Source organism: Physeter macrocephalus, chromosome 20 (assembly GCF_002837175.3).
Source record: "Physeter macrocephalus isolate SW-GA chromosome 20, ASM283717v5, whole genome shotgun sequence".
Classification (NCBI taxonomy): Eukaryota; Metazoa; Chordata; class Mammalia; order Artiodactyla; family Physeteridae; genus Physeter; species Physeter macrocephalus.
This window is the reverse complement of record NC_041233.1, coordinates 103165876-103186446: the sequence shown is the minus strand read 5'-3', so window position 1 is coordinate 103186446 and position 20571 is coordinate 103165876. Positions and strand designations below refer to the sequence as shown.

The following is a 20571-nucleotide window of genomic DNA, read 5'->3' as shown; positions in this document are numbered from 1 at the left end:
AGCCTGTGCTCCGCAACGGGAGAGGCCACGGCAGTGAGAGGCCCGCGTACCGCAAAAAAAAAAAAAAAAAAAAAAAAAAAAAAGAACCCAGTCAAAAAATGGTCAGAAGATCTAAATAGACATTTCTCCAAAGAAGACATTCTGATGGCCAAAAAGCACATAAAAAGATGCTCAACATCACTAATTATCAGAGAAATGCAAATCAAAACTACCATGAGGTATCACCTCACACCAGTCAGAATGGCCATCAAAAAATCTACAAACAATAAACGCTGGAGAGGGTGTGGAGAAATGGAAACCCTCCTACACTGTTGGTGGGAATGTAAATTGGTACAACCACTATGGAGAACAGTATAGAGGTTCCTTAAAAAACTACAGACCTACTGTATGACCCAGCAATCGCACTTCTGGGCACATATCCAGAGAAAACCATAATTCAAAAAGATACATGCACCCCGATGTTCACTGCAGCATTATTTACAATAGCCAAGACATGGAAGCAACATAAGTGTCCATTGACAGAAAAATGGATAAAGAAGAGGTGATACATATATATATATATATATATATAGTGGAATATTACTCAGCCATTAAAAAGAATGAAGTAATGCCATTTGCAGCAACATGCATTGACCTAGAGGTTGTCATACTGAGTGAAGTAAGTCAGACACAGACAAATATCATATGATATCGCTTATATGTGGAATCTAAAAACTGGGTACAAATGAACTTATTTACAAAACAGAAATAGAATCATAGATGTAAAAAACAAACCTATGGTTACCAGGGGGGAAAGTAGGGGGAGGGATAAATTGGGAGATTGGGATTGAGATATATACACTACTATATATAAAACAGATAACTAATAAGGATCTAGGAATCTAAATAAACGGTACAAATGAACTTATTTACAAAAATACAGAGTCACAGATGTAGAAAACAAACTTATGGTTACCAAAGGGGGGGGGGATAAACAGGGAAATTGGGATTGACATATACACACTACTATATATAGAACAGATAACTAATAAGAACCTGCTGTATAGCACAGGGAACTCTACTCAAGACTCTGTAATGGCCTATATGGGAAAAGAATCTTAAAAAGAGTGGATATGTGTATAACTAATTCATTTTGCTGTACACCTAAAGCTAACACAACGCTGTAAATCAACTATACTCCAATAAAACTTTTTTAAAAAAATTAAAGAGCTGGCAAAGCAGAATGAGAAGGCTGTGGGGAAAGCAGGAAAAAAAAAATGGGACCAGGGGAGAGAGAGTATCATGTAGGCAAAGTAGAATCTAGAAGGACAAGGACAGAAACTTGTCTGCTGGACTTAATGGCCTGGGAGGGCCTTTAGCCAAGGCTGCTTTGGTGGAGCTTAGGGGGGAAAGCTGAGGAGCATGTGGCAGGGGAGAGGACGCATGGGGACCGGGAGGGCTCTTTCAGGGAGTTCGGCTGTGATGGAGGAGAGAGATGGCTGCAGCGGAGGGTGGTTAATGGAGGGCTGAGAGGCTTATTTGGTAGCAGAATGTTGGAGACTGGGGCCTTGTGAATAAGTCTCACGGCTGAGAACAAGCGGCATGAAGGAGCCTAAGTTCTCATCTCAGAGAGCAGCTAGCTCTGGGGCCACTCATCCCATCACAGGGTCCCTGAGCAGGACCCCTCCACCCCACACGCAGACCACTCACCGGGCTCACGTCAATATTCCTCGTAGGGAGGACAGTCATCAGGGAGGGACCCGAGTGCAGGAAGAGGGTCCACCTCCTCTCTCCCTCACAGGCCTGGGGAGGGTGCTTTCTCTCCTGCAAGTCGGGGGAGGGAGGCCCGAGAGAACCATTTGTCAAGGGAGGGGAGGTGACGCGTGGTGCTGCAGCAGGAGAGCTGCTCGCCGGCTGACCGTGTCCTGACCGTGTGCCCGAAGCCCAGGCTGGAGAGCACGGGAGGATGACGTGGGGATCTGGGACCCCCATGATCAATCACACGGAGGCAGGACCGGAGTGAATGCTGCAAGGGCTTGAAGAGAAGGGAGTCGGGGCGGGTTGCGTTGGGGTCACGGGCAAGGAGGCAGAACGTTCTAGAAATGGCGGTGCTGCAGAGGAGCCTTAAGAACAGCATTCTGGGCCTAATTTCCCTCCATAATTGGGAACAGCAGAACCGGACGCTGATCAGCTGGAAGTGACTCAAACCTCGGCCCTGGAGGGGAGCGAGCTTACCTTCTGCATAGAGCAGCTGGTACTTGACAGAGATCTGAGACTTGCCCCCGGCCTCCGCCTTGCAGTAGACCACCCCCTGGTGGTCAGACTGAGGTTGCAGATACACAAAGCCTCTCTTCATATCGTAAACGATGTCTGTGCCGTTGGCCTGGATCTCCTTGGCCGGGAACTCCCTGTGGAGCGTGACTTTGGCCGACAGGACAGTCACTCGACAAGGAACCACAGCCTGTCTGTCCGGGTTCAAGTAGACGACATCAAAGTAACTGGGAGAAGGTACAAAGAGTTCTCCTTTCTCTGCAAAGGGAAAGACACAGGCTCATTTATTCTGGAGAAACAAGGTAAGAGCACTTAAAGGGATTCTTATATTCAGGGCACAGAGATGAGGGCGGATTGGCAATATACTCGGATAATAGAGTCCTTATGAATTGAAAAGGCTATTTTAAAAAATGCTTTTCTTCTTTTGGAAGAAGGATGTCACTTCCCATCTTCTTAAAGGAAACAAAATAGGTATTAGTTCAAGCCCAAATCAGGCCCATTGGATCGTCCCATTGAGGAAGCAGGGAAGGAGGCCGATTTCCTTGTGTTAAGAGCAGTTGTAACACCTGTGAACAATCTGCTGTGTGTCTAGAGAAGTCAGCCCCACAGCCCTTGCTTAGTATCTGCCCGTTGGGAGGAATTTCCTGGCTCAGCAGAGCCTCTCTGAGACGGGCCCAGTGAGGGTGCTGGTGTCCTCACAGCCCAGAGGACTCGTTCCTGGCAAGGTCAATGGAAAGGGAATCGAGCAGGGACAGATGAGGAACCCGCTGGTCTCAGGTTCTGGGCTCTGCTTGGCTGCCACTGGCCTGGGGACCTTCGGCCATTTGCTTACACTCCTCCTGTTCCCTTTGAAATCACTCTGCATGTTCTTTAAGCTCTAGACGATGGCATTTTTATCTTACAGAAATGAAGACTGGTTTATCCGTACATTCCTCAGGACAGTCAAGGCACTCTGGATTGGGTTTGGGGGGTTTTGTTTTTTGTTTTGGGCACGGCACATTAAATACTTTGTTTTCTGGATCATTCTGTGAGAGATTACACTAATATCTAAGAGAAATCTTTGAGCTGAATCACACCTCAAGATTTATTAAGTTGTCTCCCATGTTTTCCTACAATATTTCTGAAACAATTATTCTTGGCTTTCTTCACTAGCCTTTGTGCCCCAGTTGTATGATTTTTTTTGTTTTTTAGGCTGGGGACAGAATTCCTGGACACAATAGCAGATGTCTTCACGGGCCAAGAGTTCTTTGGCTCTGAGTGCCAGCTTCTGTAACATGGAATCATGGCTTACTGAGTCTCCATCTTTTGCAAGACTTTCCATCAGTCTGGGTGACTTGTGCCACTTCATGATAAACTGACTTTCAGGCTTAGGCGAGGGCACCTTGATCAACGTCGTACCTAACACCCCCGTGTTCACACAGAATAAGTCCGTGTGGCCTTGAATGTGTCACTTCATCTCTCTCTGCGTCCACATCCCCATTTGTAAAGAGGAGAATCTGGAGCAGACAGTATTAAAGATCTCTCTTTAGCAAACATATTTAAGGAATGTATGATTGTCAGATTCAGAAACAACTTTTGTTTTAAGGTTTTATGGAGGAATCTGAACCAACGAGCGAAGCCAGGAGAAGAAGTGAACAATCTGAACTTCAGAACACAAAAATGAGGTCTTACTTCCTGTACTATAATCCATGCTTTGAAAGAAGTGACCACACCAGTTGCTTTAACGAACAGAAAAAAAATATGTATTTGCCAAGTGAATGGAGTAAGCAAGGCTGCAGGAAGAATATATGAATGAGGAAACAAATTATTATCTATAAATTAAATCTGTCAAATTTTCATTTATTCATCACTTGACATTAAGCATGTACTACATAAAATATTTTATTAATTCATTTGATTATTGTAACTTGAAAAATAATACTGAATTTCCTTTAAAAAAAATTTGCCATCAGTAGATTCCATCTACCAAAAAAAAGTATGTTCAAGTTTATATTTTAAATTATAGATCACATATGCCCCCCACCCAAAAAAATTAGTTAATAGGCTATAAGCTAAAATCCAAATTATAACAAACTCCACATTTGGTAAAGTGCTTTGTTAATGTGGTTTTACTACATTTGTAAACTGGAGCCTATGCCTTTTACTATGAAGAAGGCCAACTACTGGTAATGTCCTCCTCCTTGATCTGGGTAGTGGTTACAGATGTACAGTTCCCTTGAGGATCATCCACTGAGCTGTAGAGTCATGATTTGTGTATTTCCCTTTGTTTACATTATACTTCAATATAAAGTTAGAGAAGGGGGAAAAAACCCTCTGAGCGCCTCCTGGATGCAGATTAAATATAACATGTGGCAGTTGCTTAATCAAAAATTGCACAAATTAACCACAGTCAAAAGAAGCTTCACAGTGTTTGCAATCAAACCGTAGGAAACATAAAAACATAATGAATGCCAGACGTTTCTCTGTGTGGGTGGTAGGGAAGCATATGTTCTGAAAGACTCCAGAGCCAATAGCCTCCATAACAGCCCATCTTGGTTTTCCAAACCCACCCAATGGCTGAAAAGACACATTGCTAAACCTTATACCGAAAATCCAACTGGACTCCCAGCGCTGAGGAATAAGAAAACGACACAACGCTTTAGGTCACGTCCCTGATCCAGGTTTCTTGAAGGTTGAAATAAAAATTGATTTTTTTCAGCCTTCCTTTGATGCACAAAAGGGCTTCCGTAGGTTAAGAAAGAGGATCTACCTCCAGAACTCAGAGAACCTATGACCCTAGTGAGACAGTCTGCTCGAGGGAGGTCTTCAGTTCAAAACCTCAGCTCCAAAAACCACTATTTGGGGAAGACATGACAGTGCTAATCACGGCAAAGAATTTTCATTCTGCAATGTGAAATATGGTATCAGTTCTTGTCCAGAACAACAGGCTCTGTTAGTCTTCATTAGTTGCCTTTTCCACTGCTGCTTCCTGGTGTCATATCATACTAAGGGCACATGGGCACTTCTGGGCGGCACATTCCAGAATGAGGCTCAGAAGCGATGGCCCATGAACAACTGTCAGCAATTCTGACAACACCATTTATGCTAGCTCGTGTGTGCCTGTCAATCTGTCCATCACGTTGTCTTAAAAGTGGGTTAAGGGCTTCCCTGGTGGCGCAGTGGTTGAGGGTCCGCCTGCCGATGCAGGGGACACGGGTTCGTGCCCCGGTCCGGGAGGATCCCACATGCCGTGGAGCGGCTGGGCCCGTGAGCCATGGCCGCTGAGTCTGCGCGTCCGGAGCCTGTGCTCCGCAACGGGAGAGGCCACGGCAGTGAGAGGCCCGCGTACCGGAGAAAAAAAAAAAAGTGGGTTAAGGCAGTAAGAACATTGGATCCTGGATCCGAAAAACAGGGTCTGACTCTTTACTCCACCACGTGAAGTCATGGAACGTGGAACAAGCCACCTTGCCCTGTTGTGTCTCAGCATCAGCATTATTATTTCTAAAACAGATAATTAAGTAGTTTCTACTTACTTCCTCACGGTATTGTGGAAATGAAATGAGAGGCATGTGTTTCCAGGATTGCAGAGAAGTCTGCTCGTGTATCTGCTTGCCAGAGAGGAGCTCTTTGGGTAAGAGGGGAGAATATATGAGATTTTGCTAAAGCATTCATTAATGGCCAGAGCCTAAGGTCATTTGAGTTGCAGACCTAAGTCACTGTGGCAGCCCCTGCCCAGACACTAAGAAAGCCTCCTGGCTTCACCTGAAATGCCTTGGACAACAGCAGCACTAGGGCATAGCATTTGAAAGATTCCCGAAAGCTGTTCCTGCCCTCTGAGCCTTGCTGGAGAACGTCTTCCTCCAAACTTTAGAATTTAGAGATCTCAGCAGAGGAAGGAGGCTGGCAAGCTACTCTCCAGGGCCCGTTTCTCCAAGTGCAAGTTCCACCTGGCAAACCCAGATCTGACCCCACAGGGGAGAAGATCTGCATATTTTCAGGTACCTCGCTTGGATTCAGGCACCAGGACTGGAGCCGCACAGGTCTGCAGCCGGTGGGAACACTGCCCCCAAACCTCAGCTCACAGCACTCACAAAGACAAACGCACGCGAGGAGGCCTTTAGCCAGGCACCCTATGACTACGGAGCTTCCAGAAAGGAGCTCATCAGAGATTCTGAGAGCACAGTCACCGAAAGTCTGCAGCTACGCTGTGTAATAGAGCTTTCTGTGATGATGGGCCGTCCTCTGGCCCCACCAGCCACTAGGACAGCTACGGCCACATGTGCCAGTGGAACACTTGAAGCATGGCAGGTGCCACCGAGGAACTGAGTTTTTAGCTTTAATTTTAACTAATCCCCATTTACATTTAAAGTCACACACGTCTAGTGGCTACAATATTGGACAGTGCGGTACAGACTCTGGAACCAGACAGTTCTGGGTGCAAATCCTGGTTCAGCCACTTAATTGCAGTCTGACCTGAAGGACTTACTTAATCTCTTTAAACCTCAACTTTCCCATTGGAAAAAAAAAAAAAAAAAAATGATATGAGTACTGAACCCTGAAGGGTTCTTGTGAGACTTACGTGAAATAATTGATGTCAAGCATTGAGCCCAGAGCCTGGCAAACAGTGAGTGCTGCTCTGATTGCACTTATTTGATAATCAGCAGACAGTGGGAACCTTTAATAGGGACTAAGTCCAGGGGTCTGAAGAGTTCCACTAACGCAGCCAACATTTTACCTGTAAAAATGATGTAGGTGGAGCCCGTTTTGGCCTCGTCCCTCCTGCAGATGTAGCCGTTGCAGAGCTGCCCCCAGCAGCTGAATTCACCCGTGTCGGCCGCGGTGGAGTTGACCAGGGTCAGCTGGCCGTAGCGCTCGTGCTGCTTCACGCTGTCAACAAGAGCAAAGCCGGGGGGCGGTGGGGCTGGGGCCTCGCGCCCGTCTCTCCCTGCTCCATCATCCTCGCAGATAAAGCCCCAGCGGCTGCAGGCAGAGTGCCCTTTCTCAGAGGGCACTGACTAATAAAAGAGTGTATTTGGGGAAAAGTGTGTTGCGGGGGGTAGATGGGGGAGGCAGAGAGAAAGGCCTTTCCTAGAAGGACGTCACGTTTCCTAAGGAGAGGACACTCTCTTCAACCTCAGGACTGGGGTTTCCTTAAGCGAAATCACTGGTGCATTGCAACGCAGCCGCACAAGTTCAGCCACAAAGCCTCGGGCAGGCGTCTTGCTTTCAGCTTTCGTTTCTCATGAGTTTATTTAAATAGCAGTCAACAGGAATGAAAGCACATGGCACTATCCAGGATGTAAAACCTCTTTGATCAATGAGAATGAGGCTCTGAATACAAGCTTGGGATCTTTGAGGTGCTACATTATTAGAAATAAAAACTTCCCTTTCCGGGAAAAAATGCGCTGGCTGCCGAGATGTGGAGCCCTTTTCATGCACCCACCTCTGGTCAAGTATTTAGAGCTTTTGGGCACTTCTCCTCTGGCCTCACACTATTATTTCTACTTTTAATTTCTCATTTTTTAATCTCTTGTATGTTTATCTTGTTGCATGTGAATATATTTGCAAACCCCTTCAGGTCCTTTCTGAAATGAGGAGAGAGAAATATTTACTGTTATTAAACAGTAGTGTTAGCCGGTTGTCATGGTAATTAATTGTATTATATTATGTTAGGAACCCAGATGTGTCATCCCCGGGATGGATGCCCTCCTCCACCGTGGCCTTGGCATGCGAGGATGCCACAATAAATGGTTTCAACCTGAGGATGCGTCTCAAATCCCCTCTGGGATCCACACACTTTTCTGGCGTAGGCGAGATTCTCCTGTGATAGGTTGCAGTAACATCAGCGCGGCCACCCCTTTAAGTTTAGCGCACAGCAGAATGTCTCGCTGGCCGCTCCTCAGCACAGCCTCTTCTGGTCTCTGCTGCATAGCTGCTTGGCCCGCCCGTTCTGCCAGGAGATGCCCTGCACTCCCACTCCCTCAACTGCCTCCTTTCAACTGGACGGAAATCTCTCCTCCTTCACGAAGCTTCCAATTAGAACCAACTCGGAAATCTCCCCGCTTTCTGCCAGTGATGTAATTGGCTCTGTCCTCTCACCCCTCCGATACCTCTGGCTTCCTATTATTACAATGGATGGTGAAAACTCGGGGGGGCACGGATAGTGCCCTGTTTGTTTTATATTCCCTAAGCAACAAATCTGTGCACAGTATACAGTAAAGTTTCTCTAGAAACAAGGGGACCGAAATGAAATTGAACATCAGTGTTGGAACTGGAAAGAACCTTAAAAAGCAGGAATCCAGTTCCCAGTTTTGCATATGAGGAAACTGAGTGTCAGAGAGCAGAAAGGACTCCCCTGAGACCCACAGCTGGAGAACAGCTGAACAAAACTGTCTTCCTTAATTAAGTATGTACCCAATATGCATTCATTAGATGATGAAACGCATACAAAGTACTTCATGCCATGCCTGGCTCTACTGTATTTTCCTAATTATATCTTAATTACATATAACTGCAGGTTAGTAGTCGCTATTGTGAATGCTACAACAACAATGAAAAATACGCACACCCAGCACTGGGGATGGCTAGCACCGCAAATAAAAACCAGTAGCCCAGGACTTCCCTGGTGGCGCAGCGGTTAAGAATCCGCCTGCCAGTGCAGGCGACACAGGTTCGAGCCCTGGCCCGGGAAGATCCCACAGGCCGCGGAGCAACTAAGCCCGTGCGCCACAACTACTGAGCCTGCGCTCCAGAGCCCACGAGCCACAACTACTGAAGCCCGCGCGCCTAGAGCCCGTGCTCCACAACAAGAGAGGCCACCGCCACGAGAAGCCCGCGCACCGCAACGAAGAGTAGGCCCTGCTCGCCGCAACTAGAGAAAGCCCGCACGCAGCAACGAAGACCCAACGCACCGAAAAAATAAATCATTAAAAAAACAAACAAAAAACCAAAACAGTAGCCCTCAAGGATATCACAATGCAGCTGGGGAGCTAAAACTAATAGACGTGAAGAGATCAGAGCATAACTCGAGCGCTGCTCAGAGCAAGAGCGGCAGGGATTCTGGGAAGGGATTCATCGCTGAAGGCCGCTTAGAGGCGGCGGCAGGACAAGCCGCACTTTGAAAGGTGGAGGTGCAGGCACAGCGGGGGCGGAGAGACGGCGAGCTTGCTGGCTCCGGAGAACACAGCCCCATGCGGCCGGGAGGGACCTGCTCTGCTCATTTCACTGCCGTGTCCCCAGTGCATGGTGGGTAGAAGGCACTCAGTGATGAGTGGGGGATTTAATCCATTACTTACAGAAGGAGATGGAGGGAGGGGGCTGGAGTCACAGGGCATGTGGTTGAGAACAGCGAGGGGGTACACATTTCACTCACCAGGCAGCAGGGACCGCCCTCGGTTTGGGAGGTGGGAAGCGCTGGGCCCACCTTAGCCAGGGTACGAGTGGAGAAAACAGGCATGGTAGAGGCAGGAGGAGGAGGAGGGAGAGGCCGTTACTGGGGTGAAGAGCAAGCACTGGGGCCAGGCTGGGTGTTGGCGGCGGAGTGGAAGTGAATACAAGACTTGTTTTCTTGGGGATGGTTTACGACAGACTGGGTATAAGAGGTGGAAGAAAGACACATGAATAATGACCACCTGATTTGTATTTCCATGCGATGGAAACAATGAGGTTTTAAACTGACTAAGATGGAATAGGTGAGAAAAGAAAGGAGATGGGGGTGACCAAGTAATAGATTCACTACTGGAGATTTTGAATTTGTGATAAAATGTGGGTCAGGTAAGTGTGGATGTCGTGTGGTGTCATTGGAAATACAGGCCGGGCACAGAGGAGGTAAAACAGCTCTAGATTTGTATGTGGGGCAATCGTCTACAGTGGGTACGAACGGGAGCTAAAGGAATGAATGAACTCAACAAGGAAAAGTGTGGGGAAGAAAGAGAAGGCTGAGGACAAAATCTAGAGCCAAATCAGGGGGCGAGTAGGAAAAGTAGAGGTAGATGGAGGGGAGAAGTAGAATCGGCAATGAAAGAAGAATCAGGAAAGGGGATGATCAAGGAGAAAGAGTCAAGAAATTGATGGTTGATGCCTTTCAGAGACATTCATGACCACATACACACACACTTCATCTGGCAGAATGAAAGTCTTTGGCAACCAAAATAGTCATTTCAGTTGTGAGGATGGAGCTTGATTTCAGCAGATAAAAGCTGAAAAGGTGGACAGAAAATGGAGGTGAAAGTCTTCCCAGGTGGAACATAACATCCGGCCACATTCCCTATAGAGCTCAGACCCCACGGTACAAAATCAGTAAGTGATCAATAAATGTACTGAGCACCTTCTGTGGGCCCGGCATGTACTAGCCCAGGAGTGACAGAAATTAGAAGATGCCATTCCTACCAGGAAAGAAACTGTGCACATAAAAATGTGGCACTTGGGGCTAACCCTACCACCATGCTGTATCTTTAGCAGGATTGGGGGTGGAAGGAAGGAAATGCACTGGAAAACATTTCTGGATTTTTCCACCCCCTATTCTCTGTAAACAATGTACAACAGGAAACAAATTATTTAGCAGGATTACAGTTTAAATGCCTGGATTTAAAATGCCCATTTCTACTAATGGGCTCACATAGTCCAAGCAGCAGGCTACCCAAGGGGTTGGGATGTGACCTCAGGCCTCTGGGGGTAGAGTCTCCACCAGGAGGTGAAGACGAGGATTCACTGAGCCCTGAAGAACCCGGTCCCAAGATGCTTCAACAGTAGACCCTCCCTCCTCCTGCAACTACTTCACAGATCCCTGGGGATGGAAGATGTGAAGTTTGAGTGGAGCTTTTTAAAAAAAAGGTGCTGCAGCAAAAACAGGCTCACAGACATAGAGGACAGACTTGTGGTTGCCAAGGGGGGGTGGGATGGGAGAGGGAAGGATTGGGAGTCTGGGATTAGCAGAGGCAAACTATTATACATAGAATGGATAAACAACAAGGTCCTACTGTATAGCACAGGGAACTATATTCAATATCCTGGAATAAACCATAATGGAAAAGAATATGAAAAAGAATATATATATGTACAACTGAGTCACCTTGCTATACAGAAGAAATTAACACAACATTGTAAATCAACTATACTTCAATAAATTAAAAAAAAGAGAATCACTCTGAAAAAAATAAAAATAATAAAAAGAGGCGCTGCAACAAATTGCCCCCCCAAAAAAGTAAAGTTAAGCAGAATTTACATTAGTGGGAGGCAGCTCTGAACACCCCAGCACATCAGCTCACCCCAGACATTTCTATTCCAAACCAGCACTTCCAGACCTGACCCACAGTGAACTCTGATGGACAAGTCCAGGTTTCAAAGAGTATTTGTCCAAAATTTAGAACTGTGTGTATGTGTGTCTTCCAATGGGCTACCCTGGCCTTTACATACACAGCGTCCGTCCCCATCGGTGGAGGCTGGAAACTTCGTGTATGTAGCCCAGCCTACTCTTTTCTGGAGGGGACCATGTCATGGGATGGCACAGAGGAGGGGACTGATGGCTCCCAAAGTCAGGGGGAAGTGACCAGGTGACAATGGTGGGGTCATCCACGCTCCTGTCCTTCCCCCAGACTCTATAAGACAAGCGTGGGAGGTGAGCCCTGGGTTGCAAGATATTCAGTTCATTGGTTCCATAAGTAGTCAATTAGTGCAAATGAAATGGGAGTATGGGAAGGAGGGACACAATGATGTCTGAAGAGTTCCCTGCTCTCAAGTTCCTTCATGCAAAGTGCCCTGGGCATTCCCAGGAGGGTTGAGCAGGACAAGCTTCAAGACAGAGAGTTTCAACATGCACCAAATAGAGGGGGTGTGTTCCCAGGGAAGGAGATCCCTGAAAGGAGACCAAGGCAGGTTCAATTCGTAACAAAGAGAGCTGGGCTGGAAGGCGGGTGGCCAGAGGACTGTGGTGACAGGCAGCAGTCACAGGAGGCATAAGCTCATGGACTTTAGAGCCACACTGATAGGATTCAAATACCAGCTCCGCCATGACCTTCAGACTCCTTATCTAGAGCTCACGGCTTCCAGTCTGGCTACACCTACGGACTCCTAGTAACAACAGCAATAACACCTAACACGTACGGAGGGCATTAGGCTAAGCTCTTCAAGTTCGTTCAAGACTTAGATCAGAGCCTGGCACAGAGTAAGAGCTCAATATACTTTAGACGTTGTTACTGTGACGGGCCTCACGACCACATTAGGATGGAGGTACTATTTTCCCCCTCTTGTGATGAAGACACTGAAACTTACAAAGTACTTTATCCAAAGTCTCCCAACTCTAAGTGGTAGAGCTTCTAATCTAGTGTCATATAGACTCAGGTTACGAATGTTTGTAAATGAAAAGGACATGGATTTCCATCCTACCGAAATGAAATGAACGGAAGGAATTTTGACTGAGAAATGGTGCCTCCATCTAGCTTGTAAATCTTGTTAAATATTGTCACACACACGCCCCCCCACCAAAACTCCTCAAACCTGGAAGATCTGATTAAATTAGCTCAGTATTATTCATGATACCCCGTTTTCTATTTAAATGGACAATTAGCCATTCAGCAAGTGGTTGAAGGATACAAGGGCTGCAAAACAACCAGTTATTACCATTATAACTGACAGCACCCAAGGTACACGTTACTCTTTCTCAATCCCATGGGATGGTGATGATGAAACTACGACTCATAATTAAAATCTAAGTAGTGCTTAACACGTGGTAAGTACTGTTTTAAGCCCTTTGCACATTTGGACTGATTTCATCCTCAGAACAGCCCTGAGAGTTAGGTGCTATTATTATACCCATTGTCGTAGGTGAGCAAACTGAGGTTAGGTAACTTTCCCAAGTCAGTGTTGGAGTCCCAGGAGGAGTAGCTGAAGGTCAATTTAAATAACTTTCCTAGGGCCACCCAACTATATGATCCCAGATATTCTGCCTTGGGAGACTCTGTGATGACTTCATTGCATAAAACAGAAAGGTAAGGAGGAAGGTGAAAAGATGTAATCAAACCTAGAGACTGTCATACAGAGTGAAGTAAGTCAGAAAGAGAAAAACAAATACCGTATGCTAACACATATATATGGAATCTAACAAAAGAAAGAAAAAAAAATGGTCAGAAGAAACTAGGGGCAAGATGGGAATAAAGATGCAGACCTACTAGAGAATGGACTTGATGATATGGGGAGGGGGAAGGGTAAGCTGGGACAAACTGAGAGAGTGGCATGGACATATGTACACTACCAAATGTAAAATACCTAGCTAGTGGGAAGCAGCCGCATAGCACAGGGAGATCAGCTCAGTGCCTTGTGACCACGTAGAGGGGTGGGATAGGGAGGGTGGGAGGGAGACGCAAGAGGGAGGAGATATGGGAATATATGTATATGTATAACTGATTCACTTTGTTATAAAGCAGAAACTAACACACCATTGTAGAGCAATTATACTCCAATAAAGATGTTAAAAAAATAAAGATGGCTTCAAAAACAAAAAAGATGTAATCAAATATCTTCCTTATTCAAATAACATTCATTTCAGAATCATAAATTATTTATTAGCTTCTACTACATACAAGGAGCGGTGCCAAGCATCAAGGGAGATAAAGATTAGTGAGTATTTGCTTGTCATGTTTCAAGTGTGTGTACAGGGCCTGTGTTTACTCTAAGGCGCCTTTTAAGAATGTGTCAGAAAATAATTGCTCCACCATATGCTGGGAATGGAGCCACATCAACAGAGTACAAATCCTGGGTAAAATATATCAAAGCTCCACAGTTTATGACCAAAAAAAAAAAAAAAGATGAAAAGAAATATGTATGAGGAACTAGTAGAGAGCCAAATATGTAAACTGAGGAACTTCAAAGTGAATATAGTTTCAGTATCAGAAATTAAGCTGAAATACATCTATCTATCTATCTATCTATCTGCATATTTGAATACTATCCAAGGACCTACTCAAAACCCTGGCAATATAACTACAGTATTTCTATCCCAACAACAGCTTATGTGAATGTATGTGAAATGTGACTTGGGTCTTTTCTATTACAATGACTTATGCCAGATTCCTCTGTGCTATTTAAAAAGAAGTTATAGTAGGCATTTTTCAACCGGTTCACAGGAGCTCACATTCGTGATGGCCCTACAGCCCTGCCAGCCTCTCTCTCATTCTCCAGGTCCTTTCCTGGACACCCACCCCACTCTGACCACTGTACTGGAATGTTCCCTTTCTCTTCTCACCCCACCCCTTCCAGCCTGCTGGCGGCATCTCTCCTTTTTGCCTCTCTTGCCAACCCATCTGGCTTCTTTACAAAGGAAAAGTTCCTCTTCCTCCTTTAGAGATTTCCCAGATCTTAAGAAAACAAGGCATGGATATCCCTTTGACACCACAAGCCCACACCAGGCCTGATATACCAGAGGTTAACCAAACAGAAAACCCTGTCAGGCCTCCTAGAATAATGTGCATAGCCACATGCTATAAAGGCAACACAATATAAAACTCATCTCCAGATTTTTAAAGTACCAATAAGCCATCCCTGATTATACATTTGCAGAGCACCCATTCTGCAGTTTTTTAAGCAGTTTAAATCGCTTTGCTTTTCTTACAGGTTTTCTTCCCTTATGACAAAGTAATACGTGCCCATTTAATTTAGAAAGTTAGAAACCCCATGGATCACTTAAAAAAAAGAAGGAAGAGGTCACTGAAAGTCTCAAGACACACTGTCAACACTGTAAGTGGGGAATCTTCCAGTTTTATCTAGGTCTTGATGTCAACATCGACTCTATGTCTCTCTTCCATTCCTTACGTTCTATAAGCCTATAAATCGATCCTTCTAGAAGAATGTTTCAGATGCTCTACAAAACTATCAGATTACTTTCCTAAGAACCATTTTATTATCTCCTCCAGCTTTACAACATGAGCAGCTCCCAGTGTGCACAGAATCGAATGCCACCATCTTTGCCTGGAATCCAAGGCTCCTATGCTCTCCCAACACCTCCATTGTGGACCCTCCTCTCCATCCAGCCCAGCTCCTCACCCACCCAGACACATCCGTTCGTTTCCATCCCAGCCCTCCAGCCATCTCTTTACCTCTGAAAGGCTCTCTTCTTTTTCCATCTGACCTAAACCTCATTATTCTTTCAAGGTCTATTCTTGGGAAGACCTTTTATGGTTGGTGGTATTTGTAAAATGGTGGTTAAGAGCATGCACTGAGTCAGATTTCCTTGGTTCGATCCTACCTCCACTACTTACTGGCTCTGTGACCAGGAACAAGTTACTTAACTTTACTGTGCTCAGTTTCCTCATCTGAGGCAGGGAGATTAATCGTCCTTACCTTCTAGGGTTGTTATGAGAATTAAGTTAGTTCATAAATGTACAAGATCCTGGAAAGATGCTGGCACAGAATAAGTGCTCACAAATTTTAGGTGCTATTGGGGTTGGCCTAGTACACACCGATCTAAGCTTCTTCTCACACTCTGCACTTGATCCCTTTATCACTATATGTGTGTGTATACACACACACATACTGCTTAGTATGTAACCTTTTCAACTTCCTACTATATTTCTCTAGTGAAATGATCCTTCTTAAGCAGGAATCAGGAACACGTCTCACGCTTGCCTGTGTCACTCACAGCCTTCTACATGGCATGATGTGATGCAGACAGCAGTTACAGGTGACCATGTGCAGAACAGAATAGAATTCATATGGGTTGAATTCTTGTCCAAGGGTCCTAACTCCTTGGCCCCCATAACATCTAACTCACATCAGATTAAATACAAGTTCCAGGGGTCATTTGGGAACCCGAAGGGACCTTAGAGATCATCTGGTTGAAGCCCTCATTTCACAGAGATCCAGTGACTCACCCAAGGTCACAGAGCCGGTAGTCAGAGCTGGGAGGGAATGGAACCCTTGGGAAGTCCTGGAGAAGGATCTGCCTTGCTTCCCACTGTGCATTGGAAAGGAAGCATGTGTCTACTGTTCCCAATACCTCGCCAAATCCTGACCAAACGAGTGATGCAGAGGAAGTGTGCGGTGATGGCGAAAGAAAACCTAGCAGCTGTGCGTGCTCCATGTAGAGAAACTCATAGAAATAACAAGTAAAGCACTGCTGTCATGTAATTATGGTGAGGTCACATTTTAAACCTGGCCCCCCTATATGATTCTGTGTATAGGGGTTATTTATGTTAACAACTTCCATTATTACATTTCTGGTCATTCTAATTTCACCGTGTAGAATAAGCCCATCCGCACTTCTTTGGCAGGAGGTCACATGACAAAAGATCTTCCAGTTCTGCTGAGCTGAATGCTCATGGCCACGCCTTCAGGGAAGAATAGGCCCAGGAAGAGGAGTGACAGGGGACAATGGAGCAAGCCGCCACCACCCTCGTTAGGAAAACAAGCTGTGGGTTACTAATGGGCTGGCATTTGGCCACAATGAGCGTATTGTGGCCAAGTTATAATAGTGAATGCAGAGGCTGTGGGCCGGCCTCATTCGTACCTGGCACAGTGGATTCACAGCCCGGAGAGTGAGAGGCACCGAATCTCCCACCTTGTCAATGTATTCAAGGCGCCCACTCATCCTGAGGCCACTCGGATGGCGTATCTTCTGAGCAAACATCAGAAACGTAAGACAGAGACAGCTTTCTTGGCGTAGAGGCTAGAGGGGCCTCGGGAATTAAGTTCAAGTCTAACTTACTTTCACTAAAAGCTGTGCAAACTTGAGAAAGCCCCTAGCCTCTGGGGGGTGGGGGGTCTAACCTAATCCCTTATAAAATGTAGGGTCCAGGCCAGATCAGTGGTCCCCAAGCTGGCTGCGTGGCACCGTCCCTTGCGGAGGTCTATACTCTTCTCCTTGGCTCTTCTTTCTGCATCTCCTCATCTTACCTTCGAGGCCTGGTCTCCTACAGTTAGGTAACCAATCACTCAGGGAACCAACCTGCCGGTCCAGCCTATGCTGACAGCTGCCTCCTCTCCTCCCATCGTCCCCGCACACTTGACCACAGGCTGTAACTGGATCTGGCATGTATGTCATTTATTCCACTAGCTCATAAGCTGCTTGTGGTCAGGGCCACTTCTGGTTTTCTTCTCACATATACCTTCCTGACTTAGTGGACAGTCTTTATGTGTAAATTAGTCTAACTATAACTCTGCCTATTAATCTCGAGCTGTGACACACCCTGCAGTCACCCCTTCTGCTTTTATACGGAGACTTCCTGTCCGCAACCTCTTCCTCCACGACGCCCACCAGCCGATGCCACATCACAAGCCATTCTGTGAGCCCCCTCCGTCAACTAAGTGCATGAGAGCATGTTCTCTCTTGTATCAACTTTGGTTGGTACCCAGGGTCCATCACCCCTGCCTTGTCCTAGTGACTAAGTCAAGTTCGTGAAGAAGAGCAGGGAAGGGTGTTACAGGGAAGGGTGAGCTGGCGCTGTGCGACCTCCCCTCCGCGGCAGGTGGGCCACCGGATTGAAGCTGAGCTCTAAGCGGTGGGTGGGGTTAGGAGCCGGGCTTCGGCAGTAAGTAGCACGTGCTCTGAAAGGCAGAGCTCAGGGCAAAATTAGGAGCCAGTACAAATGGCAGTCTGAACAGAGGATCTGATCACTAAAGCACCAAACAAGAGGAGATAGCAAGATCCTGAGGCCCCAGGGCAAAGGGAAGAGATCGGGAACGTGGGATGTACCGGGCAGATTCCCAAGGGCAGCAACTTCACGCCTGCCTCTGTGGGTGGACGTCTCTGCTAAGGCAGCCAAGCCCAGAGACTAGAGGCCAAGCTCTGACGTCTTAGTTTTGCTGTTTTTTTTTCTTTTCCTTATCAAGTACCCTTCTCTACAGCTGTATACCAGGGCACATAAAACTTCCCATATCTTATCCTTTATTCCTCTTCGCTTGCTTCCTCCCCTGACATACCTCACAAAATGGTTTCATTTACAGTTTGCCTATTTAGATACTTGGCAGAAAATTATCATGCTACGGCAACGTCCATTTTCATTTTTGCGCATTAAATCCTAAACCTCACTCACATCTATACACATTTTTGAAGGCAGGGTTTCACTCGTAAAATACATGCAGTCACTTCATGGTATACTGTAAACAATGCTGCATTTTGCAACAGTCTCCAAAATGACCATCACATATAATTTGTGGTATTCCTGTAGTGTTTTCGGTTTGATGCACTACCTTGACTTTATGATCGTCATCTTACTGTATTTTAATGCAGTGCACATCTGGGAAAATCAAACCTGGACTTCACCAGAATGCTCAAGAAATTGAATGTTTTGGTGCCTTTTAAAATAAGATTACAAAACTGAATAATGTACTTCAACCCATTTCCCCACCTTGATGACGAGTGGACTAAGGACAGCTGGAGTATCACAGGACCACGCGTCCAGAGATGAGTACGCACTCCCTGGCATCATGGATGTCTAGAGTTTGTATGAGATTGAAATACATGTCTGAAACAATTTTTAAAAACAAACTTCCTGAAAACCTGGCTGTTCTCTTGTGACTCACCTCCTTTGGGTACAATCTTGTGAATAAAAATAACCCACCTTTATTGAGATGGCTTAGCGCGTGTGCCAATGCTTTACTTGCATGACCTCATTCTGTCCTGACGACTACAAGGCTGGCTCTATTATTGCTCCCCCACCACCACCACTCGTGTCTGAATGGAACAGGCCGTGTTTTTCTGCAACCTGAACACTGTCGGAACATCTAGTACACCTGGAGACGTCTAGCATCCGGCCACGCCCACCAATCCATCTCTGGGGAGATGTTGCCGTGACTGGCGCTGGTGCCACTGAGTCTGGGAAGAGAGAGCTCTACCTTCAGGGCAGGATAAGTCATTTATTTTGAACCCGACTGTTTTCTGGGGGTAGACATCCGTCTGAAGGTAAATATCAGGGTTTGGCTGAAGTGGTAGACTTTCAATCTCCCACAGCAAATTGGACCCAAAGGGCACCTCCAGGTAAGCAGGAAAGCAAAGGGAGGGTGCCAAGATTTTCATGGAACCTCATCCTCTTTGTTTGCCCTGCTCAGAAAATGAAGTGAAATGAGCTTTGAAGGAAAGTGAGTTTGAATTAAAGACACCTGCACAACAATATGAATGTACACACTGCCACTCAACTGTACCCTTAAAAATGGTTAAAATGGTAGAGTTTGTGTTTACCAAACATCACATTATGTTTGGCAAACGTAGAATAATAAAATTAAATAAACGGAAGGAATAAACCAAACTAAAATAAAATAAATTGAAGGAAAAAAATAAAGACCTCTTCTTTAGTGCGGCACCAGAGAACCAAGGACAATATTTACCAAAGTCTGTGCAGATTCTTTCTCGACAGTGGGATTTTTCTGTTTACAAACACTTCCTAACATCGTTCTCTTTTTCTTTTGAAATGTCCCCAGACCACCCCTCCCGGAGGCAGGATTAGGCTGGCCCGGAGCCCACTGTCTGCTTCCTCGACCCACCCTCCCTTTGTGTTGTCTGTGGGTGGATAAACCATTGCCAACTGCGGCCAAACGAACACCCAGATGCCCTCCCTTCTCTCTAGAAGCTATTTATTGTTTTCAGAGGAACCAGCCATCAAAGAGATCTCCTGTGCTCCATCCACTCCTCCGAACTTCCAGTTCTTGATTGAAAAATGCTCACATCCGACCAGACACCACAGAAACATCCTGAAAGACGATGCCTGGACCTGATTTTCCAGAGAGCAGCCCGGGCTTTCTTTATGAGCACATCAGCCAGCTTGTTTTCTCTGCTGCGACATTGCTAACTGTCTAGCTTAACTCTCCAGCGCCTCCCTGTTCTTACCCAGCACTGATTTATACTTCAGCCATCATCCAGGCTACTGATTCTAAGTTGCTTCTTCTTTTCTTCCTTGGCTCAAAATTGCGCCAAGACTTCCCCTGCTCTAAACTCTGCAAGTGTGTTTTGCTGAGGCTGAAGAAGCAAAATGTTTCCAGAGAAGATGGAAATGGATGGCGTTGATCGCTCAACCAGAGGTTTGATCATATAGTCCAGAACATTCTTCTATGAATGTTTTTTATGCTATCAACAAAATGAAAGCAAAAATGAAAACAATACATATATATGGTGAAAAAATGTTAGGTCCAAGGATATGTCTTTAGACCCCAGTTTGTGGAAAACAGGTACAGGGTGTTTGGAGGGAGATCGGGTCCACCTGAGGCTGGGAAGTGATGCTGTCTTTTCCTAAAGACAGTGAGGACAGGCTTCCCTGGTGGCGCAGTGGTTGAGGGTCCGCCTGCCGATGCAGGGGACACGGGTTCGTGCCCCGGTCCGGGAAGATCCCACACGCCGCAGAGCGGCTGGGCCCGTGAGCC

At 46.1% G+C, this 20571-nt stretch overlaps 1 protein-coding gene across 2 annotated transcripts in view; it reads right to left on the bottom strand.

Moving 5' to 3' along the window:
• The window catches only part of PDGFRL (platelet derived growth factor receptor like), a 49886-nt gene that overhangs the window by 5902 nt on the left and 23413 nt on the right, over positions 1–20571 (bottom strand). For both annotated transcript variants that reach the window (XM_024131465.3, XM_028481252.2), the window contains 2 exons: positions 6965–7116; positions 2215–2508 (listed from right to left, as the gene is read on the bottom strand). In XM_024131465.3, coding sequence (XP_023987233.1) covers positions 2215–2508; positions 6965–7116 — 446 coding nt within the window. The remainder of the gene's footprint in view (positions 1–2214; positions 2509–6964; positions 7117–20571) is intronic.